We start from the raw sequence: 26,877 nt of genomic DNA on the forward strand, positions 1-26,877 counted from the left end.
ACCGCGATATTTAGCGGGGCGCTAATGGCGGCGTTAGCCAGTAGCGCTGCGCCACCACCGATGACGTCATCGGTGTGCGCAGCGCCCCGCTATCGCCCCGCTGGCCATATTTGGTCGCTGCCGCCTCCCCCGCGCCAGCCGCAAACAGCGACCGGTACACGGGGCCTACCTGTGCCGGTAGTGGGGCGAGTTAAGGTGGAGGTGCGGCCGGCCGCTTTTTCGGTGGCCGCCTGCCCGCACCTCCGTCCCCGGCCTCCTACAGCCACCCCCCCCCCCCCCCCCCCCCCCCCGCGGCATTGCCGGCTGTTTCCAGAGAGCCCGGCACTTCTCCTTGGTGCCGGGCTCATTTGCCGGCACTCGCGAGCGGGGATCGCGCTGTTGCAGGCACCTCCCCCTTAAGAGTGAGAGGAAGGCCTGCAGTACCGCAGGCTGCCGTGCCGCAGCGGGTGGCACTGCGGCACTTTACACGCCGATATTCAGTTTCAGCGCCCCAAGCGGGGCGCCGAAACCCTTGTTTAGCGGCCGGCTTCCACTTGGGGCGCTGAAACTGAATATCCCGCTGGCGCAAGTGGCTCCGCGCGCAGCGGTAATTCCGGCGCCCAGGCGAGCTGGGCGCCCCAAACTGAATTTCTAGGCCACAATCTCTGGGATTCTGCCGGAGGCAGCTGGATGCTGAGATGGTGGATTACAGGTGTCTGTGGTGGGATGAGCGGGATGGGTCAAATGGCCTCCCTTGTATCAGCCTTCAGCTAAATTCGTGCCGTGCATGTCTGCGGCTTCGGAGGGGCGGTGACTTAATGCTGGGGGGATTTCTCATGAGCCATGTGGACCTGCACGAGTTCACCTCGTTGTAGATCAGGTTTAACACACGGCAGTGATCCATCTTGTTTATGTTCGGCTGCGCAGACTAAAGTCCAAGCTTCGATCCCAGGAAATGCTGCAATAGCTGGGCTCTGTAGTTGCCCTCGGTGCCTCTGGGTGAAGGAGGGAGCTACTTGCTAGGGTTTCTGCTCTGGATCAATATGTAGTGTACCTGTGTGGACCTAATAGATAGCAAGATTGGGCTTGCTTGTGATGCCCACTGTGATTCGAATAGCCGGTTGACGTGTGGCTAAACGCTTTGAATCCTGCTCGGGCTCAGTGCTGAAGTCAGATTTGTAGTTACACTTTATTTTTCTGTGTTCCTTTCTTGCAGTTCATTACAGTGCCTATAGCGAATATACAGACAAACCCTTTGACTCCAACGTGCAGAGGAATGTGCCAAGGTTCATGAAACTCGGCCAGGGTGAGTATGGACTGCTCTGGTCGCTGTGTAAGCATGTGGATTGAGGAGCCTTGCTGAGCCCACTGGGAGTGGCTAGATGCAGCATTACACATGTTGGCTCACTGCACTTCTTTCCTCTGAGGCTTTAGTCCTAGTGCTGCCCGAAGAGGGACACTTGCTGCCCTAGTCCCACTTCACCAGCGACTCCCGACAGACTTGCTGCCCCACCTGCCACTGCACCTCCATTTATGACTTGCCTGAGGGGGTTTCAATGTCGCACCATCTCCTCCTCTTGCTGCCCAGTGAGAGCAGGCAACAGGAGGCGGGGTTATCCCAGCTGCCATAGAGCAAGTGAAAGGGCCCTATTAAAACTATGTGGGGTGTCTCGGGAACAGACGCGCGTCCCATCACTGTGTGGAGTGTCTCGGGCGCAGCCCCATGTCCCATTGCCATGTGGGGTATCTCAGGCCCGCGACCCATCACCATGTGGGGTATCGCAGCCCCACATCCCATCACCATGTTGGGTATCTCAGGCCTGTGACCCATCACCATGTGGGGTATCACAGCCCCACATCCCATCACCATGTGGGGTATCACAGCCCCACATCCCATCACCATGTGGGGTATCACAGCCCCACATCCCATCACCATGTGGGGTATCGCAGCCCCACGTCCCATCACCATGTGGGGTATCTCAGGTCCGTGACCCATCACCATGTGGGGTGTCTCAGCCCGGCGTCCCATCACCGTGTGGGATGTCTCGGGCGCAGTGGTCAGCGGCGTAGGGTGTTAGAATATTCCTGTAAGTGAACTTTGAGTAAAGATGCTGCTGACTGTTGTCTTGGACCAAAGGCTAGTGACATAGAAACATAGAAGATAGGAGCAGGAGTAGGCCATTCGGTCCCTCGAGCCTGTTCCGCCATTTAATGAGATCATGGCTGATCATCCAAATTCAGTACCCTGTCCCTGCTTTCTCCCCATATCCCTTGATCCCTTTAGCCTTAAGAAATATATCTAACTCCTTCTTGAATATATTTAATGAATTGGCCTCAACTGCCTTTTGTGGTAGAGAATTCCACAGGTTCACCACTCTCTGGGTGAAGAAATTCCTCCTCATTTCTGTCCTAAATGGCTTACCCCTTATCTTTAGACTGTGACCCCTGGTTTTGGACTCCCCCGCCATCAGGAACATCCTTCCTGCATCTAGTCTGTCTAGTCCTGTTAGAATTTTATAAGTTTCAACAAGATCCTCTCTCATTCTTCTAAACTCCAGCGAATATAAGCCCAGTCGACCCAATTTCTCCTCATATGTCATTCCTGCCATCCCAGGTATCAGTCTGGTGAATCTTCGCTGCACTCCCGCCATGGCAAGAACATCCTTCCTCAGATAAGGCGACCAAAACGGCACACAATACTTAAGGTGTGGTCTCACCAAGGCCCTGTACAACTGCAGCAAGACATCCTTGCTCCTGTACTCGAATCCTCTCGCTATGAAGGCCAACATACAATTTGCCTTCTTTAACCGCCTGCTGCACCTGCATGCTTACCTTCAGTGACTGGTGCACAAGGGCACCCAGGTCTCGTTGCACTTCCCCTTCTCCCAACCTATTGCCGTTCAGATAATAATATGCCTTCCTGTTTTTGCCACCAAAGTGGATAACCTCGCATTTATCCACATTAGGCAGATGCATGGCAGATGCAGTATAATCACCCAACCTGTCCAAATCATACTGGAGTTTCTCGGCATCCTCCTCACAGCACACACGCCCACCCAGCTTTGTGTTGTCTGCAAACTTGGAGATATTACATCTAGTTCCCTCATCTAGATCATTAATATGTATTGTGAATAGCTGGGGTCCTAGCACCGATCCCTGTGGTACCCCACTAGTCATTGCCTGCCACTCGGAAAAAGACCAGTTTATTCCAACTCTGCTTCCTGTCTGCCAACCAGTTCTTTATCCAAGTCAGTACCTTGCCCCCAATCCCATGTGCCTTAACTTTACACGCTAATCTCTTATGCGGGACCTTATCGAAAGCCTTTTGAAAGTCCAAATACACCACATCCACTGGTTCTCCCTTATCTATTCTACCAGTTACGTCCTCAAAAAATTCCAGTAGATTAGTCAAGCACGATTTACCTTTTGTAAATCCATGTTGACTTTGTCCGATCCTGTCACTGTTTTCCAAGTGCTCTGCTATTACATCTTTTATAATGGACTCTAGCATTTTCCCCACTACCGATGTCAGGATTACCGGTCTATAATTCACCGCTTTCTCTCTACCAGGGTTTAAAGACTGAGGTGTCTGACTCGCGCACCCAACAAATAGTGCATTCTGGCAGTGATCGGAACGGCTTGTGTCTCACTAGTGTAAAATCTGCATGTGTTACTTGAGTTAATCTGAGAGAACAGTTCCAGGAAGCTGGCTCCATTTTGCTGCACTGTAATCGTAACTAGTGTGAAGTGAGATTTTATAAAGGCCTGTTAGATGGTCCCATGTGCTCTTCGCTAACACTACAATCAAAGCGGCAGCTGGACTCTGCTCTGCCGAGTTCTGAGCAAGGACACATTCCGGGCTCTCGCCCACCTTGGCAGAGAGTAATAAAAAACCGGCTCGGAGTGTAATGTGGGACGTCTCGCTGTGAGGAGCATTGGTCTGAACTTGGACCCTCTGCCACTACTTATAACTGCATAAATGTAGCTTCTCCACACCCTCACAAAATGACTGTACCACACCACCTCTAATAGGTAGTGAGCTTGTGCTTGCGTTGAAAAGCCTGACATTTTGTGGCTGTTTGTCACTGACTCTTCACTCCTGCTTGATCCATGGTGCACCAGCGCCATCTAGACACGGAACCTGAGTATTTCAGCACTTCCTGTTGGGGTTTCATACATTTGAGCGCAGAACTGATGCTGCTGTCAACAAGGAGTGTTTTGTGTGTCTGATACTGCAGGTTCCTGAGAGAAAGGATTGGAGAAGGTGTCTGGGGTGACGAGACAAGCTCGGCTATCCATTGCCTAATGATGCTCCAGAAATGAAAGAACTTCTTTATCCTAAGGGCCAGTAGTGCAGGGGGTTAGTCACTGGGCTGGACTGGTGAAATGAAAATGTCCCCTGCTGGTCATTGTGTGAAATGAGGTTACATAGTCTACTCCCCAACTTGGCACTAAATTGGCAGCTCTCTTGAGAAAGGTCACCTGGTTATAGTACTCTGCTGTACATGACCTGGGCATGTTTGATAGGGCTGTATTGAGGGAGCTTTACTCTGTATCTAACCTGGAAGTGTTTAATTGGTTAGTATAAATGGAACTTTACCCTGTCTGACCCATGCTGTACCTGACCTGGGAGTGTTTGATAAGGCAGTATAAATGAACTTTACCCTGTATCTGACCCATGCTGTACCTGTCCTGGGAGTGTTTAATTGGTTAGTATAAATGAACTTTACCCTGTATCTGACCCATGCTGTACCTGACCTGGGAGTGTTTGATAAGGCAGTATAAATGGAACTTTACCCTGTATCTGACCCATGCTGTACCTCACCTGGGAGTGTTTGATAAGGCAGTATAAATGGAACTTTACCCTGTATCTGACCCATGCTGTACCTGACCTGGGAGTGTTTGATAAGGCAGTATAAATGGAACTTTACCCTGTATCTGACCCATGTTGTACCTCACCTGGGAGTGTTTGATAAGGCAGTATAAATGGAACTTTACTCTGTATCTGACTTGGGAGTGTTTGATTCTGGTTCCTGAAATGGATAGTGTTCCACTTCCCATCAATAATATCCCTCCCCCTAATGAACACACAAAACCCCAGAGCTCTTTCCCACAGGAGGAAGATTGCCAGAAGCTTCACCGATCTGCCACCCGATCTCTGCTCCTGCCGGCAGTGCCGGAAATTGAGATTTGAGGTGCTGGTTTGGTGGTCATGGCGACCGATTAGAAGTGTAGTAACAGGTGCTGGGTTGGAAAGATGATGTGCCGTCGCAACCGAGTTACGGGCGATTAAGTGCTGAGTTCTGTGGGCTGTATAGGTGAGTAGTGTGGGGGAAGGTGTGACGAGGAGAAAGCTCTTGGAGGTAGCAATGGGCCATCCCACTTGTCTGTCATCTATATGGACTAGTGAACGTGATGTGGCTGAAAATGTCTTGCAGCTCGGCTCCTAGACCCACCCTCTGTCTGAAAGGTGTTCTGCTAAGTGCTGGTGTCCTGCTGTGTTTCAGATATTACGCTGCTTGGTATGGAACTGGCAATACTGACTATGCGAGAGGGCGAGTTCTCCCGGTTTCTTTTCAAGCCGCAGTACGCGTACGGACAGATGGGCTGTCCCCCGCGGATACCTGCAAACGCCACAGTAATGTTTGAATTGGAGGTTCTGCATTTTCTAGACACCTTGGAGTCCGATGAATACTACATTCTGTCACCGGTAGGTGCCTCGGCTGGTCGCAGAATAGGTATCCCTCCAGCTGTTTTCATTTGTAAGGGTCTTGCCACTAGAATGGGCACCTGGCCGCTAGGTCAGGGGTATCTGAACTGCAGCCCATGGGCTGTATGTGGCACCCAAGAGCCCAGGCAATTCTCTCCTGTTTGTGTTTGCATTTCTTCTTCAGTGGTTTGTCCTGTTTGAATGTGCTGGGCCTGGAAATTTGGGAAGGGCTGTTCTTGGAACTGCTGCCTCATTGGTGGCTAAATCCGAACATCATGAAGCCTGACCAGCCAATGATTGTCCTTTTAAATCCAGGGTCAGTGCGATGATGACATGACCATTCATCCCATTGGAGCCTGTCCACAATGTGATGGCATTTCACTGTATTTTAAATAATCCCAATGTTTCTGTATTTATTACCTTGGTTGGTATATAATTCCAAGAAGTTTTTCTTGATCTCTTTAAATTTGCTGTTCTCTCATTTCTGTTCAGGTCTTCCTAGAATTATAGGATTTCACAACACAGAAGGAGGCCATTCAGCCCATCGACTTCTGAACGATCTATACACTTAGTCCCTTTTCCCCATCCCTTTCAACTTTTGTTTGTCCCCCTTTCCTTGCTTAACTTAAAGTAATAATCTGGGTTTAAATACAAATTGTTGTTTGATTTACCTCATCTGTACCATTTTAATATTTGATATAATTCAATGAGGCCCCCAGTTAACCATGGTTCTGTTCAAACTTCTCTAATCTTTCCTCCTAGCTCACTTCTTTACTCATGAGATCAGTCTTGTTCTTTTTCTCTGCGCCCTCTCCAGTATCATCTTTGTGATGTTTTAACAATAAGTGCGCATTGCATTGTAGAGGCTGAGCATAGGTTCTGTAGACTTGTATGGCACTGTTCTGACTATATATCCCTGCGCTCTGTCAGGTTATATACTAAAGTATGGGTTTGAAAACTGGGGTCGTCCATGAACCCTAAGGGTTCCTGTGTTAGTCATTTATGTGTTGAATTATGAACATGTTATTTCTGCTGCTGTATGTTAATGAGCTGTGCATTAATGATAATCGAACAACACGTTCTCCAATGAAAGTACTGTTTTCCCCTGGGTAGCTGACCCTGTTTTTCTCGAGTTGGGACAGGGAGATTCTGGGAGTTACTCCATATCTTCAGATGGTCCCTTATACAAAGAAATTTCAAAGAACTGTGGTGATGGGGTTGAAGTTTGGAGGCGTAAGGGCGAGAGTAGCTGGGAGCTATCTGGGTTCATCAATCCGGGAACAGCGGTTCGTGGTTTGATGAATGTTACAGATTGAATGTGTGTCATTGTAGAGAGAGGATTGGGGTGAAATCATTGAAGCACTATAACAGTCTTCAATCTGATTTAAAACACAAACCAGATCGGACAGCAAGTATAATTTTAAGCATTGTGTGAAACCTATTCCTGGGAGCACATTGCAGAAATACAGTGACGTGTTGAGCAGGTATGGAGCTCGGGTGGGTGTTCCTAGCACTACAGCACTGTGCTGTACTTGAGGCACCGAGCTGAGGGAGATGGGGGCAAACTTTGGTTATATTCCCTGGAGATGGGTCAATTAAGGGTGATCAGATTAAAGTATTTAACCAACGAAGAGAATTGGCAGAGTAGATAGGCAATAACTCTCTCCCTCTAGTGGGAACCTCAGTCTATACTGGCAGACCCCCCCCCCCCCCCACCACCGAGGGAACCTCAGTCTAGACTGGCACACCCCCCCCCCCACCCCGAGGGAACCTCCGTCTAGACTGGCACACCCTGAGGGGAACCCCCCCCCCTCCCCCCGTCTGTACTGACACCCCCCGAGGGGAACCCTCAGTCTATACTGGCACACCCCGAGGGGAACCCCCCCCGCCCCCCCCCCACGTCTATACTGACACACCCTGAGGGGAACCCTCAGCCTATACTGGCACACCCCCCTGAGGGAACCTCAGTCTAGACTGGCACACCACGAGGGGAACCCCCCCCGCCAGTCTAGACTGGCACACCCCGAGGGGAACCCCCAGTCTAGACTGGCACACTCCGAGGGAACCCTCAGTCTATACTGGCACACCCCGAGGGAACCCTCAGTCTAGACTGGCACACCCCGAGGGAACCCTCAGTCTAGACTGGCACACCCCGAGGGAACCCCCAGTCTAGACTGGCACACCCCGAGGGAACCCCCAGTCTAGACTGGCACACTCCGAGGGAACCCTCAGTCTAGACTGGCACACTCCGAGGGAACCCTCAGTCTAGACTGGCACACCCCGAGGAAACCCTCAGTCTATACTGGCACACCCCGAGGAAACCCTCAGTCTATACTGGCACACCCCGAGGGAACCCCCAGTCTAGACTGGCACACTCCGAGGGAACCCTCAGTCTAGACTGGCACACTCCGAGGGAACCCTCAGTCTAGACTGGCACACCCCGAGGGAACCCTCAGTCTAGACTGGCACACCCCGAGGAAACCCTCAGTCTATACTGGCACACCCCGAGGGAACCCCCAGTCTAGACTGGCACACCCCGAGGGAACCTCAGTCTAGACTGACACACCCCGAGGGAACCCCCCAGTCTACACTGGCACACCCCGAGGGAACCTCAGTCTAGACTGACACACCCCGAGGGAACCCCCCAGTCTACACTGGCACACCCCGAGGGGAACCTCATTCTATACTGGCACACCCCGAGGGGAACCTCATTCTATACTGGCACACCCCGAGGGGAACCTCAGTCTATACTGGCACACCCCGAGGGGAACCTCAGTCTATACTGGCACACCCCGAGGGGACCTCAGTCTAGACTGACACACCCCGAGGGGAACCTCAGTCCAGACTGGCACACTCCGAGGGAACCTCAGTCTATACTGGCACACTCCGAGGGAACCTCAGTCTGTACTGGCACACCCCGAGGGAACCTCAGTCTATACTGACACACTCCGAGGGAACCCCCAGTCTATACTGGCACACCCCGAGGGGGACCCCCCCCCCCAGTCTAGACTGGCACACCCCGAGGGGAGGCCCCAGTCTAGACTGGCACACCCCGAGGGGAGGCCCCAGTCTAGACTGGCACACCCCGAGGGAACCCCCAGTCTAGACTGGCACACCACGAGGGGAACCCCCCCCCCCCCAGTCTAGACTGGCACACCCCGAGGGGAACCCCCAGTCTAGACTGGCACACTCCGAGGGAACCCTCAGTCTATACTGGCACACGCCGAGGGAACCCTCAGTCTATACTGGCACACCCCGAGGGAACCCTCAGTCTAGACTGGCACACCCCGAGGGAACCCTCAGTCTAGACTGGCACACCCCGAGGGAACCCCCAGTCTAGACTGGCACACCCCGAGGGAACCCCCAGTCTAGACTGGCACACTCCGAGGGAACCCTCAGTCTATACTGGCACACCCCGAGGGGAACCCTCAGTCTATACTGGCACACCCCGAGGGGAACCTCATTCTATACTGGCACACCCCGAGGGGAACCTCATTCTATACTGGCACACCCCGAGGGGAACCTCAGTCTATGCTGGCACACCCCGAGGGGAACCTCAGTCTATACTGACACACTCCGAGGGGACCTCAGTCTAGACTGACACACCCCGAGGGGAACCTCAGTCCAGACTGGCACACTCCGAGGGAACCTCAGTCTGTACTGGCACACCCCGAGGGAACCTCAGTCTATACTGACACACTCCAAGGGAACCCTCAGCCTATACTGGCACACCCCCCTGAGGGAACCTCAGTCTATACTGGCACACCCCGAGGGGAACCCCCCCCCCCCCCAGTCTAGATTGGTACACCCCGAGGGGAGCCCCCAGTCTAGACTGGCACACCCCGAGGGGAGCCCCCAGTCTAGACTGGCACACTCCGAGGGAACCCCCAGTCTATACTGGCACACCCCGAGGGAACCCTCAGTCTAGAGTGGCACACTCCCCGAGGGAACCCCCAGCCTAGACTGACACACTCCGAGGGAACCCCCAGTCTAGACTGGCACATCCCGAGGGGAACTCCCCAGTCTAGACTGGCACATCCCGAGGGGAACCCCCCAGTCTAGACTGGCACACCCAGAGGGAACCTCAGTCTATACTGGCACACTCCAAGGGAACCCCCAGTCTAGACTGACACACTCCGAGGGAACCTCAGTCTAGACTGACACACCCCGAGGGAAACCTCAGTCTATACTGACACACTCCGAGGGAACCTCAGTCTAGACTGACACACCCCGAGGGGAACCTCAGTCTATACTGGCACACTCCGAGGGGAACCTCCCCCGAGTCGAAACGGGGGCTTCCCAAGGGAACCCCCACTCGATGCGGGGGCTCCCCGAGACACTTCTCCTAATTCTATCTACCCAAAGGTGAGCAGTGCTACAATTACTGCCACAGAAATATGTTAATTTAATAAAGATATCTAGGAGGCTGATGACTTGTCTCATTCTGTGCGATCCAGGGGCGCAGTATGAAAACCCATGTTGTTGATCACGGTGGAATTCTACTTCATTTTTTAAATGGTTGTTTGTTCCAAAATGCGTTGGTGAGCGGTGCTGGGGCGTGGGCAAGAGGCCCGATGGCAGCCGGTTCTTGCTTTGATGATGTTTTGTTTCCTCGGTTTTAGGAGCAGCAGATTATTTATCCGTTGGAGAAGCTGCTGAAAGTGGCCAGTACGGAGCGGGAGTTTGGGAACTATTTCTTCCAAAAGCAACGTTACGAGGATGCAAAGGACCAATACAAGAAGGTACCGAACAGGCAGGGATAAGTGAAGGAGAGAGGCAGCTTACTGACACCATGGGTCTACTGTGAAACCCGGGATAGAAATAGGCCCTGGATCACAAACTGTAAATAGAGTCTGTAATTGTAACACTGCTCACCTTTGGGTAGATAGAATTAGAGGAGCGGTCCCTGGGTGCGCAAGTATTGACGAGGGTTTCCCTCGAGGAGCTCCAGTATTGGCAGGCAGTTCCCCTCGGAGAGTGCCAGTATTGATGTGGTTCCCCTCGAGGTGTCCCAGTATTGACGGGATTCCCCTCGGGAGTATCAGTATTTACAGGGGATTCCCCTCGGGTAGTGTCAGTATTCATGGGGGGTTCCCCTCGGGGAGTGTCAGTATTGACGGGCTTCCCCTCGGGTAGTGTCAGTATTCATGGGGGGTTCCCCTCGGGGAGTGTCAGTATTGACGGGCTTCCCCTCGGGGAGTGTCAGTATTGACGGGCTTCCCCTCGGGGAGTGTCAGTATTGACGGGCTTCCCCTCGGGGAGTGTCAGTATTGACGGGGTGTTCCCCTCGGGGAGTGTCAGTATTGACGGGGTGTTCCCCTCGGGGAGTGTCAGTATTGACGGGGTGTTCCCCTCGGGGAGTGTCAGTATTGACGGGGTGTTCCCCTCGGGGAGTGTCAGTATTGACAGGCTTCCCCTCGGGGAGTGTCAGTATTGACGGGGTGTTCCCCTCGGGGAGTGTCAGTATTGACGGGGTGTTCCCCTCGGGGAGTGTCAGTATTGACAGGCTTCCCCTCGGGGAGTGTCAGTATTGACGGGGTGTTCCCCTCGGGGAGTGTCAGTATTGACAGGCTTCCCCTCGGGGAGTGTCAGTATTGACGGGGTTCCCCTCGGGGAGTGTCAGTATTGACGGGGTGTTCCCCTCGGGGAGTGTCAGTATTCACAGGGGGTTCTCCTCGGGGAGTGTCAGTATTGACAGGCTTCCCCTCGGGGAGTGTCAGTATTGACGGGGGGTTCCCCTCGGGGAGTGTCAGTATTGACGGGGGGGTTCCCCTCGGGGAGTGTCAGTATTGACGGGGTGTTCCCCTCGGGGAGTGTCAGTATTGACAGGCTTCCCCTCGGGGAGTGTCAGTATTGACGGGGGGTTCCCCTCGGGGAGTGTCAGTATTGACGGGGGGGTTCCCCTCGGGGAGTGTCAGTATTGACGGGGTGTTCCCCTCGGGCAGTGTCAGTATTGACGGGGTGTTCCCCTCGGGGAGTGTCAGTATTGACGGGGTGTTCCCCTCAGGGAGTGTCAGTATTGACGGGGTGTTCCCCTCGGGGAGTGTCAGTATTGACGGGGTGTTCCCCTCGGGGAGTGTCAGTATTGACGGGGTGTTCCCCTCGGGGAGTGTCAGTATTGACGGGGTGTTCCCCTCGGGGAGTGTCAGTATTGACGGGGTGTTCCCCTCGGGGAGTGTCAGTATTGACGGGGTGTTCCCCTCGGGGAGTGTCAGTATTGACGGGGTGTTCCCCTCGGGGAGTGTCAGTATTGACGGGGTGTTCCCCTCGGGGAGTGTCAGTATTGACCGGGGGTTCCCCTCGGGGAGTGTCAGTATTGGCGGGGTGTTCCCCTCGGGGAGTGTCAGTATTGACGGGGTGTTCCCCTCGGGGAGTGTCCGTATTGACGGGGTGTTCCCCTCGGGGAGTGTCAGTATTGACCGGGGGTTCCCCTCGGGGAGTGTCCGTATTCACAGGGGGTTCCCCTCGGGGAGTGTCAGTATTCACAGGGGGTTCTCCTCGGTGAGTGTCCGTATTGACGGGGTGTTCCCCTCGGGGAGTGTCAGTATTGACGGGGTGTTCCCCTGGTGTGCCGGTATTCACGGGGGGTTCCCCTCGGGCTGTGACGGTATTCACAGGGGGTTCCCCTCGGGCTGTGACGGTATTCACAGGGGGTTCTCCTCGGTGAGTGTCAGTATTCACAGGGGGTTCCCCTCGGGGTGTGTCCGTATTCACAGGGGGTTCCCCTCGAGGTGTGACAGTATTCACGGGGGTTCCCCTCGGTGAGTGTCAGTATTCACAGGGGGTTCCCCTCGGGGTGTGTCCGTATTCACAGGGGGTTCCCCTCGGGGTGTGACAGTATTCACAGGGGGTTCCCCTCGGGGAGTGTCAGTATTCACAGGGGTGTTCCCCTCGGGGAGTGTCAGTATTGACCGGGTGCTCCCCTCGGGGAGTGTCAGTATTGACGGGGTGTTCCCCTCGGGGAGTGTCAGTATTGACGGGGTGTTCCCCTCGGGGAGTGTCAGTATTCACAGGGGGTTCCCCTCGGGGTGTGTCCGTATTCACAGGGGGTTCCCCTCGGGGTGTGTCCGTATTCACAGGGGGTTCCCCTCGGGGAGTGTCCGTATTCACAGGGGGTTCCCCTCGGGGAGTGTCAGTATTCACAGGGGGTTCCCCTCGGGGAGTGTCAGTATTCACGGGGTTCTCCTCGGTGAGTGTCAGTATTGACGGGGTGTTCCCCTCGGGGTGTGACAGTATTCACGGGGTTCTCCTCGGTGAGTGTCAGTATTCACAGGGGGTTCCCCTCGGGGTGTGACAGTATTCACGGGGGTTCCCCTGGTGTGCCGGTATTCACGGGGGGTTCCCCTCGGGGTGTGACCGTATTCACGGGGTTCCCCTCGGGCTGTGACGGTATTCACAGGAGGTATTTAGAGAGAGCCCACCCGCTGATCCTGCGAGCACCTTTTTCTGCCCAATATCTGAATAAATATTAACATCTGCCCGTGTGTCAATCTGAGGGAGCCAGCCAATCGAGGGACCTGCCCCGTTTTCAAAGGACTCGAACAGCAGCCAATCAAATCCGTTGCCTCCATTTTTCAGGGTTTATCCTTTTGATGTGTGACCAGGGCTACCAGGCTGTAGACCAAATGGAACAATTTAAGCAGCAATGTGTCTTAATGGTACAATGTCGGGCATCTCTGCCAGTAGCACAAGATATTCGAGATTGTATGTGTTGTATGATCAGTTACCACCTCAGATCCCCATTGTGTGGCCTGAAACAACCTTGCACCGTGAGGGCGATGTAATAGACAAATGGGTTGGTTCACTCTGCCTTTCTGTTCAATAGAATATTGAATGTAGCCTTGGGCGATAATCCCTTGGATTGAATCTCGCTGTACAGATTACAATCCATTTCTGCCCCAACAAGTTCCTATCATTCTTGGACAGCGTGCTGGTGATCATTTGGGGGGGGGAGAGAAGGAAAAGGAGAGTAAACATAGCGAAATATGTTCTTCCCTCTTCCTCTCCCCAAAGTTGGTTGCTGCAGAGTGACATCAGCAGTGGCCTCAAACCTAGGGGAGGAGGAGCCAACAAGGCTACAAGATTAAACTGAAAAGCACCATCAGTTAGATTGGGGTAAGGAGCAACATATTCATCTGCCAGTATCAATGGCCCTCGATATTGATGGTGCATATGTTAGTCTCGGGCTCCTGGGATACTTGCTGGCAGTATCTCTGGCTATCATCCACTCTTGCTCAGCTTTGTTACAAATCTATTCACAGCCTATTAAAGACATTGGTTGTTCCTAGTACTCACTCTGTCCTCCTGTCTGCTACCTCTTGTCTTCTCCCCTCGTTTGTCCCACCTGAAGCATTAAGCTGTCATCTCTTTTCGATGCTGTTGTCTTGTATATTTCTGGGCGGTTCTCTTTCCTTCTGTTGAGTGTAATCTTCAATCGTAGTTGGTGTTGGGATGTCAACATTGCTCGAGTACTGAGATTTAAAGTTTCTAACTTCTGCCCCCTCTCTCATCAAGCCCCCATATGCAGCCTCACTTTGACTGGGTGCGGCCTACACGCCATCCCCTCGACAGCGCAGGTTTCCAGAAAGCATTGGTGTGAGCAGAGGGGTGTAAGCTCTTCTGGTCACCCCCCCCCCCCCCCCCCCCCGGCCACATGGGTCCCCATGATCCCTCAGTGGCCACTCCCCCTACACGGGTCCCCATGATCCCTCAGTGGCCACGCCCCCTACATGGGTCCCCATGATCCCTCAGTGGCCACACCCCCTACACGGGTCCCCATGATCCCTCAGTGGCCACGCCCCCTACACGGGTCCCCATGGTCCCTCAGTGGCCACGCCCCCTACACGGGTCCCCATGATCCCTCATTAGTGGCCACTCCCCTTACACGGGTCCCCATGATCCCTCAGTGGCCACGCCCCCTACACGGGTCCCCATGATCCCTCAGTGGCCACTCCCCCTACACGGGTCCCCATGATCCCTCAGTGGCCACACCCCTTACACGGGTCCCCATGATCCCTCAGTGGCCACACCCCTTACACGGGTCCCCATGATCCCTCAGTGGCCACGCCCCCTACACGGGTCCCCATGATCCCTCATTAGTGGCCACGCCCCCTACACGGGTCCCCATGATCCCTCATTAGTGGCCACGCCCCCTACAGGGTTCCATAATTCCACCTGAATTTCCAGTATGTTCTCTGGGTGAGACTCTCCGGTGGGAGTGCAAAGTTGGAAAATTCTCCTTCAAGCTTTCTAATTGAATTCGTGCCATGTAACTCGAGCTGAATGTCTGTGTCGCTCTCTCTCATCTATCTCATTATCTCCTTCAAGGGTTCCTCTGTCTATAGCGTTGCATCCATTGGAATGTGGAACTAATTTGCCAATTTCACGGTCTTAATTGCATGTTATTTTCTCGGCTATGTTTAGTCCCAGAGGGGACAGCACAGTGTCAGAGTTGCGCCCCCACACACATTGTCCTCATTCTCAGTATTTCTACTTAGGCTCTGTCGGTGTTTGCTCGCCGCCACCCAGCCGATGACGAGCAAAAGCAAGTTCACTCCTCCAAACTGTTGCTGTTCCTGAACCTGTCAATAGTCAGTCTGAAGCTGAATTCACCAGGCCGTGCGCTGGTTTATGGGGAGCGAGCTCTACAGATTGAAAGCAAGAACCCCAAAGCACTGTTCAGGTGTGGCCAGGTGAGTGGGCGTGCACACTTGTAAACCCACATTGTCCCCTGCCCAGTAAGCCGCCATTTTATTTTTATTGATGTGAATTCTGTGCTCAAGGTGAGGGATCTTTATGCTGTGGAACAGAACCATTTCTGGCCCAGATCGGCATTAAGCATTGACCCCACTTCAATGCATCCATTTTGAAGATAGGGCACTAGACCTGTACACATTCAGCAGTCCGTCATGGACGTTCTAGAGAGTGGAGCGACTGTGGTTGCCCAGGGAGATTGTGGCTGTGCAGAGAGAGGTTCTCCATTTTTAAGCCTGGTTGAAAATGTTGGGGGAAGTGGAGGAATATCCCCAGACTGCAGAAAGGACTGCTGGTGCTTGTATACTTGAGGACAGATTCACAACCTGGGCCACTTTGGAAATCCTCAACAAAGCTTACAGGGAGCACTGGCAGTGACCTTTAAGAGCCTAGCTTGATCGATATGATACCTGCCAAGATCCACCAACAGGGAAATGCACTACTTTAGTGACAACATGTTGTTTAGCCTATGCTGAATATGCTTGCATTCAAAGAATGGAGACGTTTAAGATTGAAGTTTTGTAAATTAAATGACCAGGTATATTTAAGTTTTTGATCTGAGTCGGAGTTTCAGCTCCCCAGTGACTCAGTTATGATGCACTGTCTAGCATAGTACAGACCAGGGACGCCCCAGGTTCGATTCTCTGCCTGTGCTGAGTTAGCTGGGGCTTAACAATTTGCCTTGGGAAGAATCCACTAAATTTCCTGCTCCTGATTCAGTAATCCCTGCTAGGGAGTATACATAGGAATTGCTGGACAATAACTTCATATACGGTACTTGCATTGCAGTTCAGAGAAGATTCACTAGGTTGATTCCTGAGTTGAAGGGTTGTCTTATGAGGAAAGGTTTAGCAGGTTGGGCCTATACTCACTGGAGTTTAGAAGAATGAGAGATGATCTTACTGAAACATATAAGATTCTGAGGGTGTTGTATCCGTGTGTTAATGAAGACACGGAATGCAGGAGTTGGTTTAACAGGTGTTTACTGAACAAAGTCTGGAGGTGAACTAAAAGATACAAGACGCTATACATACAGGCTTATATACCCGAGTGGTCACTACCGGTATTACAGTACACAGGGGCTCTTAAAGGTACATACACTACAATTCCTCCCCTTTTAGATAATTAGTACATAACATTTTTAGTAATCATTAATTAACATGTTTACAAGAACAATAATCTACACATTTGCTGCAGTTAATCAATTATAAGTCAGTCTCTCTGGAGGCTTCCTGATTCGGTCCGGATAACGCCTCGGTGGTGGAGTAGTTTTCGGTGGTGTAGTAGGTTCTTTTGGCAAGGTCGATTCGGCTTGAATGCCAGTGTCGGGTTCATCTGGTTCCAGTATCACCGGATCGGAGGTAGATACTATGGGTATCTCTGCTTCATCATTAGGCGTATAGAGTTGTGGTGTAGGTTGTCCCTTTTCGGATGACTCTATGATCTGGTCAGCATGGCGCCTTATTATGCTTTCACCAATGTCCACGGTATACATCAGCGGTCCTAGTCGTGTGCAAATAGTTCCAGGCTGCCATTTCTCGGTACGGTAGTCCCGGGCCAAAACTTGTTGACCTATCTGGAAGGTTCTAGTTGGCCTTTCATTCATGCCTTGAAATTGCCGGTTCTCAACGTCCCTTCTGATGTTTGGCTTGATCAAATCCAGCCGGCATCTTAGTCTTCTATTGAAAAACATCATGGCGGGAGTTTGGTTTGTAACCACATGTGTTGCATTCCTGTATGCAAACAAGAAGTTATCTACCTTATGTTGTAGATTTATGTCTTCATTACCCATGGCCTTTATGGCCGCCTTGAAGGTCTGGACAAACCTTTCAGCTAATCCATTGGTGGCGGGATGGTATGGGGTGGACGTGTAGTGCTTCACCCCATTGTTTTTTAAGAACTTCCTGAATTCTTCGGACACAAATTGTGGTCCATTATCAGAACAGATCTGTTCAGGCAGCCCATTCCTGGCAAATATGGTCCTTAATACTGTGATGGTTTTTTCCGTGGTGGTGGAGGACATCTTTATTACCTCCGGCCACTTGGAGTGTGCATCAACCGCGATTAAGAACATTGAGTCCATAAATGGACCAGCAAAGTCGATATGTACCCTTTGCCATGGAGATGAGGGCCACTCCCATGGATGTAGAGGGGCTTGTGGTGGGGCGTTTTGGACCTTCTGGCATCCTAGACAGCTCTTGGTCATTTCTTCGATGTCTCCATCGATACCTGGCCACCACACAAACGCCCTGGCTAGGTTCTTCATTTTCACTCCACCCAGATGCCCCTCGTGAAGCTCCTTTAGCACTTTATCCTGGAGTTTGGGTGGAATCACCACTCTGGATCCACACATCAAGGTTCCTCGGCACACTGACAGCTGTTCTCTTCTTTGCGAGAATGCTGGCAACAGTGGTTCGCCATGTGCTGGCCATCCCTTCACCGTTAAATCGTAGACTCGTGAGAGAGTCGGGTCATTTCTCGTTTCCTTTTCAATGGTAGAATTTGTTACTGGTAGACATTCTACTATGGTTGAGTGGAACATCTCCACTGCGTCCACTGTAGGTGCCTCTTCTACTGTTGGCAACGGTAGGCGAGATAAACCGTCAGCATTCCCATGCTGTTTTGATCCTTTGTATTCTATGTCATATTGGTGTGCCCCTAGGAAAAGGGACCACCTCTGTAGCCTTTGCGCGGTCATAATGGGAACGCCCTTTTTAGGGTTGAATATGGAGACGAGGGGTTGATGGTCAGTCAACAAGGTAAATTTTTGTCCATGTAGGTAATGGTTGAATTTCTTCACTCCCCACACCAGGCTGAGTGCTTCCCTGTCGATCTGGGCATAGTTACGCTCAGCTGAGTTCAATGAGCGTGACGCAAAAGCTATCGGCCGCTCTGAGCCATCAGGGAATCTATGCGATAATACCGCTCCTACGCCGTAAGGGGATGCATCGCACGCCAGTCTGATTGGCAGTGATGGGTTGTAATGAGCCAACACTTCCTTGGACGTGATCAAGCCTTTGCATTTATGGAAAGCACGTTTACAGTCTTCGCTCCATTCCCAAATTACTCCCGTTTGTAGCAGTGCGTTAAGAGGGTGCAGAACAGTTGACAAGTTCGGTAAAAATTTATGATAGTAATTTATCAATCCCAGGAACGACCTTAATTGTGAGACATTTTCAGGTGCTGGGGCTTTTATGACCGCTTCAATTTTTTCAGGTGACTTATGCAACCCTTCTTCGTTAATTATATGGCCACAATATGATATTTGTTTCTGGAAAAATTCGCACTTGGGGCGATTTGCTCGTAGGCCCCGTTCCCTCAGCCTAGTGAGCACCTGCTCCAAATTGGCAAGGTGCTCGTTGTCGTTTTCTCCTGTTACAAGGATGTCGTCTAGGTAGCATTGAGTTCCCGGAATCCCTTGCAGGACTTGCTCCATAGCTCTTTGCCAGATAGCTGGAGCTGATGCTACTCTGAAAACCAGTCGATTGTACCGGTACAGGCCTTTGTGTGTGTTTATCGTGAGATACTTTTTAGAGGCCTCCTCAACCTCCATCTGTAGATATGCCTGTGCCAAGTCAATTTTGGTGAAACGTTTCCCTCCGGATAGTGAGGCGAAAATATCTTCTATCCTTGGAAGAGGATACTGTATTGTGTGAAGGACCGGGTTTACAGTCACCTTGAAGTCCCCACAGATGTGAATTTTTCTCTGTTCTTCAGAGTTATCATTATTCAACGTTTTCTTCATGACCGGGACGATGGGTGTTGCCCACTCGCTCCAATCTACCTTGGATAACACGCCTGCTTTTTCCAAATTCTCCAGCTCTGCCTCGACTGCTGGACGAATTGCGTATGGCACCGGCCTTGCCTTAAAAAAAAAACTTGGGAATTGCCGCATCTTCCACTTTTATTGAGGCGGTGACGCCTTTCAAGGTTCCTAGTTCCTGTTGAAACACTTCTTTGGCGTTAGCCAAGATGTCTTTTAATCGTTCAGGTATGATGTCATCATCATTTTTTTTCTTACTGGTCACCGTCAGTGCCTGAATGGAGTGCCAGTCTAAACGTATCTTCCTGATCCATTCACGTCCCAACAACGGTGGACCACCATCTTGCAGAACGTATAAATACAACTTCGGTATTTCCTTGCCGTTGTATACAACAGGCACCTTTTATTTTCCCTCTGGGGTATACTTTCTGCCCCGTATATGTCTTCAAGATAATGGATGTGTCTTTCAAAGGTATATGCGGAAATAGCCGCTCGTAATCCCGTCGACTTATGACGGTCAGAGCTGATCCTGTATCTAGCTCCATTTTAACTGGGGACCCCGCTATTGTGAGGCTAACCCAAATGGTCTGGTAATCTTCTTTGGCAATTACATTATGTAATTTGAGACAGCTTAGTCTCTTGTTTCCGGAGTCGCTATCGCTCTTCTGGTCTTCGGAGCTACTGTCCGTCATCATTTGTACCTTTCTGTACTTTTCCTTATTGATTTTTTTTCTGTCAGTGGATTTTTTTTTTTCCAGATCGGCATACACGTGCAATGTGTCCCATCTTTCCGCATTGCCTGCATGCTTTGTCCTTGAACCAGCAGTCCCTCTGGTCATGGGTGGATCTGCCGCAGCGATAACATCTCTCGAAACCCCGTGTCATTTCATGGGTGCCAAAGTCCTGTGGCTTTTGCTGTATCTCTGCAGCTCCTCTTGCTGCTGCTTCGTATGATACAGCCATACCATACTGAAAGCCTTGTCCAGTGTCAAATCTTTCTCAGAAAGTAGCCTTTTCTATGTTCCTTCACTTAGGAGACTGCAGACGAATTTGTCTCAGAGAATCTGCCAGTCCTGCCCCGAATTGGCAGTGCTTTGATAGCTTTCTTAATTCGGTGAGGTAATCAGCGTTACTTTCATTCTTGTGCTGATTCCTCTTGAAGAATTTGAATCGTTCCGCTATTAGCAGCGGTGTTGGGTTTAAGTGCTCCTGTAGGGTATCAACAATCTCCTTAAAATTCTTTCCATCGGTTTGGCTGGAGTGATTAAGTTTCGTAACAGCCCTTATGTCCTTGCGCCCATCAGATTTAGAAGTACCGATGCCTTTTTATCATCCTCTATTTCATTCGCTGTGCAATATACCTCCACTCTTTCGACATATGTGGTCCAATCCTCTATATCACTATCGAAAGCAGTAATATTGCCAGTCTTAGGCATCCTGAAAAATCAAAAATGGCGCCTCCCGCGCTTTCCCGCCGCTGCCGCTGCTGACAACGCTGTTCTCCGCGGTTTTTATTTACACAGATATTTTTAATAGTTGGAGACTCGTTCCCGCCGGACTCTTTGGGACTTTTCCCTCCCTCTGCTTGGTCCGAATGCCGACCTGCTTTGCAGTGCCGGCCGTCTCCCGAGTGCTCCACCCTCCATCTCTGTTTGTCTCCGCCTTCCGACTCGCTGCTCGGCCCCGCTGCAGAGCCACCCGATCGAGCCCCAGCCCGCCGCCCAGGAAGGATTAGTGCAGTACCTGCCCCCAGCCCGGCTAGCTGGTGAAACCACAGTTTTTCTTCTTTTTTTCCCGACTCTTGTCTGAGGAATCGATCTCCTTGAGGTGCTGCCGAATTGCAGGTAAGTCCGTTTCCAATTCGTCGCCACTGTTGTATCCGTGTGTTAATGAAGACACGGAATGCAGGAGTTGGTTTAACAGGTGTTTACTGAACAAAGTCTGGAGGTGAACTAAAAGATACAAGACGCTATACAGGCTTATATACCCGAGTGGTCACTACCGGTATTACAGTACACGGGCTCTTAAAGGTACATACACTACAGAGGGGGCTTGACAGGGTTGATGCAGGGAGGATGTTTCCCCTCATGGGGGAATCTAGATCTAGAGGGCATAGTTTCAGGATAAGGGGTCGCCCATTTAAAACGGAGATAAGGAGGAATTTCTTCTGAGGGTCATGAGTCTTTGGAATTCTCTACCCCAGAGAGCTGTGGAGGCTGGGTCATTGAATATATTCAAGGCAGGGATAGATAGATTTTTGAAATATCGGAGAGTGGAGTTGAGGCCAAGATCAGATCAGCCATAATCTCATTGAATGGCGGAGCAGGCTCGAGGGGCCGAATGGCCGACTCCTGTTTCTTATTGTTCTTATAAAAGCCTACGGACCGGCTAGTTCGCCTTTTACCATCCCAGTAGTTGCATGATGCAATCATAATGAAGTTGTTGACTGATCATAGCAAGCAAACTCTTATCAATGAGTCTACAACAGACCCAGACATGAGGCGAGAAAACCCCCAGTGGTGAAGAGTTTTGGGAACCAGAGGTCCAAAGTCATTCGCTCTTCACAAACATCTATAGATGTCAGGATTGGGTTAAGCTGTGATGCCCCCCACGATAAAATAGTTCGCCAGTACTTGCAGTCTAGGCTTACATATGAAGAATAGCTGCTTGGGTGAGGTAAATGTGTGGAATGTAGATCAGCAACAGTCGGCACCTTCAGGAGAACATGGGGAGACTATATAGAAAGTTTCACGATCTCGCTCCATTCAGGAGTGAGGTTGTCTTGTGACTTTGTTGTTTCCCAAATGGCATCGCCTCACTTGCAGTGAGCAAATTGCCGAATGGTTGCCTGATCTGAGCGATGGTGCGTGTAGTCCTTCTCGCCGTTAACCAAGCTTCCTTTTGTGGTGCTGCCCTGTGCCAGGCCTGCTTGCTGCTGCTGGAGTACGACAAGGCCAAGGATTTCCTGTTGAGGGCACAGAAACTGGAGCCATTCAACCCTGACATCAACCGTGCCCTGGTGAAGCTGGACAGGTGAGCAGAGTCTGACCGCCCAGAAACCCCTGGATCTGCAGGCGATAACGCACGGCCTCCCTGCTCACCTGCTGACTGTTGTATGGAAAAAATAAGTTGCATGTTTAAAATAACGGGACGTTACAGATGATAAGAGGCTATTTTCTGACTGTGCTCTTGGTGAGGGAGTCTCACCCACCAGGAATGCACATCGGAAAACCTTTGAGCCACATCAGGAGCACACGATAATCAAACTGACCGTTCATTATAATCACAGAAGGCAACAATGCGCAGTTTTTATTTTTTATTACTGTTTTAATTCCATTGTTGTATTAAGAGCATTGCCACGGCGATAAGATGTTCTCCAGTTGAGCCTTTGAGCTCCAGATCGGGGGTGGACTTGCTGGGATCGGGAGGATAGTCGGTGTCTCCAGTGCAGTATTTCAGGGTAAATTCATACATGTATTTCAACATTAAAATGAACACATCATAGATGTTTTTAAAAATGTGAATGCCAGAAGGCAGCAGGCTCAGTCCGTCAGTGTCTAGGAATGAGAAAATGCTTTTACTGCAATCTTTTTTAAGGAAATTTCACTTCTGTGCTTTGGAAGTTGATGTGCCAGAGGAGCCAGTAGTTGGTAAGCTGACGGGACCCCGCGGAATGCTAATATTAAGACAGCGAGCATAGTTCAGCGATGGTGGCATTCGGAGAGTGATGTGCAGTTTATCCTTGCAGTACTGCGATTCTGGCACTGGGTGGTGCTGGTGGGCTTTGCCACGAGGGACAGTAATACAGAGTGTTGGTGCATGTTGAGGCCAGCAACTCTGTTCACACTACTGTTTAAAACCTTGTTCGTAAAAGCAAAATTGTCGAGCAGCGCTTTGGAGCGCCAGCATTGGTGTGACTTGGGTTGATTGGGCATGGGTATAATTCTATGATTTTACAGCCTGTTGCAATCTGAGTACAGAGGCGGAAACCACTAAGTGTGTCGCCTCACTCGCATGTACCATCAGGTCACTGGTCAGGGCGGCATTGGTTTTATATATATATTTTTTTAAACCAAGGAAATGGGCCTAGGAATTGTATGTTTTGGAGAGGCGGCAGCCTAAAGGGAAGGGAGAGTGTTCCATAAGTGATGCCCTGAAGTGTGGAATTTCTAGCTGGTGAATTTTGTCTTTGTTCGGTTTCCCTTTCGCCTAGCTGCTATCGAGAGTGGAACCTGAAGGAGAAGGAAATGTGTAGAAGGATGTTTGCTGCCAAGGAACCTGCGGTAGTGAAAGACTAAGGTGAGTCGCGGGTGACTTGTTCCTACGTAGATGTGGGAAGTAGCTGAGAGCAGGCACTCTGCTTCATTGTAGCGCGGGGCTTGTTCAGCTGCCTCTGGTGGGAGGACTTATTGCCGGGTATCTGCCCTTGAAGGTGCTGAGAGTTGCAATTTTACCATCATCTGCGGCTCATCCAAGCGACCTTTGGGATGCAGTATGTGAGTAATCTGAGACATGACGTGTGGTACGTGTAGAGTGCTTGGGAGAAGCAGGTGACTTTGGACCTCTGGTTCCCAAAGCTCTCCACCGCTGGGGTTTTCCTCACCTCGTGTCTGGGTCTGTTGTAGACTCATTGATCGAGATTGATCGCTATGATTAGTTAACAACTGCATTATCGTTGTATCATGCAGGATGCTAGGTGGTGAGCTAGATCCACCTTGGTCTCTTTCCGTCTAGTGATTCCTATGCCTATCTTCGATACTGGGTGTTGGTGGATAATTTGACAATGGAGGCCTCACAGCCTGTCCCTTCTTGACACCCACGACTTGCTGGATAACGATTGGTGCAGCAATCCTGGCTGTTACTTCCCCCTCCCCCCTCATAACCCAGGGTGACGGCACCAGTTGTTGCTCCCTAATGCCATCCTAGCTAAGATCAGCCAACTTGGCAAAGACCAGGATTTCTCTGGTAGTTTGAAATGTTTGCTGTGGTGCCAGTTAATGGATGTCAGATCTGACTGGAGTGTCACTGACTGATTCTGGTCTGATCTGACTGGAGTGTAGCTGGCTGATTCTGGTCTGATCTGACTGGAGTGTAGCTGGCTGATTCTGGTCTGATCTGACTGGAGTGTAGCTGGCTGATTCTGGTCTGATCTGACTGGAGTGTAGCTGGCTGATTGTTTGATCTGAACGTGGCATGTTGTTGCCTGACTCTGTGCACAGCGCTGTAGGAAGGTCAAACTTTTCTACTGGTTAATGTTGTGGTCCAAGTGAGGGATATTGATGTTGTGCATTCTCCAGTCAAGTAAAGCTCCCTCTACTGTGCCCAACAATGTTCCATGATTCCTCCGAGAAGCACCCCATAGTAAACGAGTGTGAGGGTCCCATTTCACACCCTTGCCATTGAGGTGTAGTATTGATGGGTACAGGTTTGTCACTGTATAACACTGGGGTACAGTATTGATGGGTACAGGTCTGTCACTATAATACAGGGGTATAGTACTGGTGGGTACAAGTCTGTCACTGCATAACACGGGTACAGTACTGTTGGGTACAGATCTGCCACTGTATAACACTGGGGTACAATACTGGCGGGTACAGGTCTGTCACTATAACACTGGGGTACAGTACTGGTGGGTACAATTCTGTCGCTGTATAACACTGGGGTACAGTACTGGTGGGCACAGGTCTGTCCCTATAACACGAGTACAGTACTGGTGGGTACAGTTCTCACTGTATAACGGGTACTGTACTGGTGGGTACAGGTCTGTCACTATACCATTAGGGTACAGTACTGTTGGATGCAGGTCTGTCACTGTATAACGGGTGCAGTACTGGTGGGTACAGGTCTGTCACTGTATAACACTGGGGTGCATTACTGTTGGGTACAGCTCTGTCACACACTGGGGTGCAGTACTGGTGGGTACAGCTCTGTCACTGTATAACACTGGGGTGCCATACTGTTGGGTACAGGTCTGTCACTGTGCAACACTGGGGTACAGTACTGTTGGGTACAGCTCTGTCACTGTATAACACTGGGGTACAGTACTGTTGGGTACAGGTCTGTCACTGTAACACTGGGGTGCCATACTGTTGGGTACAGGTCTGTCACTGTATAACGGGTACAGTACTAGTGGGCACAGGTCTGTCACTGTATAACACTGGGGTGCAGTAATGATGGGTACAGGTCTGTCACTAGTGGTGACTACTTTATTAGTTGAATTAAGAGTAACACACTAAGTGCAATGTATTTTTTTTTCTCCATCTAAATTATATTAATACTAAAATTAAGTGTAAGAACATCACTGGTACCACAAAATCTGGGCACATATAGGTCTGAAACCGAGGTCGCTTTTCAGTAGGAAAGTTCTGTTCAATTCCGGTTCATATCTAGAGAGTGTGTCCCACAGAAGCATTTAAAAGGGCAATGGTATATCTTGTGTAAAAGTTTCTGCAAGACATCGAAAATGGAAAAAAAAATTAATGAACAATTTCTTTGGAAGCAACTCTGATCTCACTCCAGGCAGCTGTGAAGTTTTCTCTTTTTGTTGTCTCCCCCCAGGAGACTGTTAATTTTCTGTTGATCAGGACACCACAAAAGTTTCCAAAATGAGTACTTTAATTTCAAAACCAACATCAAGACACGATGAGCAGTGGCTGATCTCACATAAACCACGCAGTCAACAGAATGATCAGCAGGCCTCGAATTCTGTCACTCACTGGCCATTCCATGCAGTCTGATGAACCCTCTGTTGCTACTGTGCCTGTGAGGTTAGCTGCAGCATTAGCAGTGGATGGCTGTTCTATTTCCCTTTAGTGGGGGTCTCGCCAGCTCGGAGTGGGTCACTGAACAAAGAGCTGTGGCAGTTTCTTTGGAGAGAGGGGAATAATCTGCATGCTCACCGATCTGCTCCCGATCATGGACTCTACCCAACTCATTTAATCTGCCAAGGGAAAGTTCTATATAAATACTCTGTGATCTCGGAAGAGTAATCAAGCACAACTCCAGAATGCTCATCTATCCTGACCTCTCCAATAATCAACCCTGGCCTGTTGCCCATCACACACAACATTCTTTTGCCTCTTTCTCCACAGCCCCCCCCCCCCCCACCCCCATTCTAGCAGAGCCCGTCTTCTCCCATGGATTTATTTGATTCAGTCTTGGCCCATTGCGATAGTATGAGTCTCGTTCCGAATCAAATCTCTCCCTGTTTGAGGCCATTAATTGACTGCTTTAATTAGTTTACAGTCTGTTCCTTACAGCCACTGCTCAGCAGGGGGGGGGGGAGGCAGGTAGGTTTTTCTAACGTCTTGTCTCACTTGAGGCTCGTTTAGCCTTAAATCTGTCCTCAAGTTCTGCGTTCACAGCAGGCGACCCAGAATTGGCCCCCGTCGAGCTCCACTAGTCACTGCCCCCCTCCCCCCAGACAGAGCTCTTTCCATTTATCACCACCTTCCGCTTCCTATTCCAGGTCCCTTTTCAATCCAGCAGCTGAATATGCCAATAATTCCACGAGCCCTAGCTCATCAGATCCATGTAGCTTTATAATACCTGCCAGTGTGGAGTTGCTGAGTGACATTGATTGACACCGATGGCAGCCCAGCAGAAACCTGTGATGCCCCCGGATAGCCATTGCCTGTCACCCCCTCTCCTGGCACCAACCACTAACACTGCC

General features: G+C 50.7%; 1 protein-coding gene across 2 annotated transcripts in view; it reads left to right on the top strand.

Moving 5' to 3' along the window:
• Positions 1-26,877, top strand: part of fkbp6 (FKBP prolyl isomerase 6) — a 54,454-nt gene that overhangs the window by 11,678 nt on the left and 15,899 nt on the right. The window contains exons 4-9 of one of the 2 annotated variants that reach the window (XM_085965072.1): positions 1,196-1,285; positions 5,487-5,689; positions 10,312-10,431; positions 15,187-15,381; positions 22,129-22,238; positions 23,419-23,504. In XM_085965072.1, coding sequence (XP_085821198.1) covers positions 1,196-1,285; positions 5,487-5,689; positions 10,312-10,431; positions 15,187-15,381; positions 22,129-22,238; positions 23,419-23,503 — 803 coding nt within the window. In that variant the 3' untranslated portion in view covers position 23,504. The remainder of the gene's footprint in view (positions 1-1,195; positions 1,286-5,486; positions 5,690-10,311; positions 10,432-15,186; positions 15,382-22,128; positions 22,239-23,418; positions 23,505-26,877) is intronic. The other variant, XM_085965073.1, reaches the window with a different exon arrangement.

This window comes from Somniosus microcephalus, chromosome 22, assembly GCF_052327205.1.
Source record: "Somniosus microcephalus isolate GS21.2 chromosome 22, FLI_Smic_1.0, whole genome shotgun sequence".
NCBI classification, from domain to species: Eukaryota; Metazoa; Chordata; class Chondrichthyes; order Squaliformes; family Somniosidae; genus Somniosus; species Somniosus microcephalus.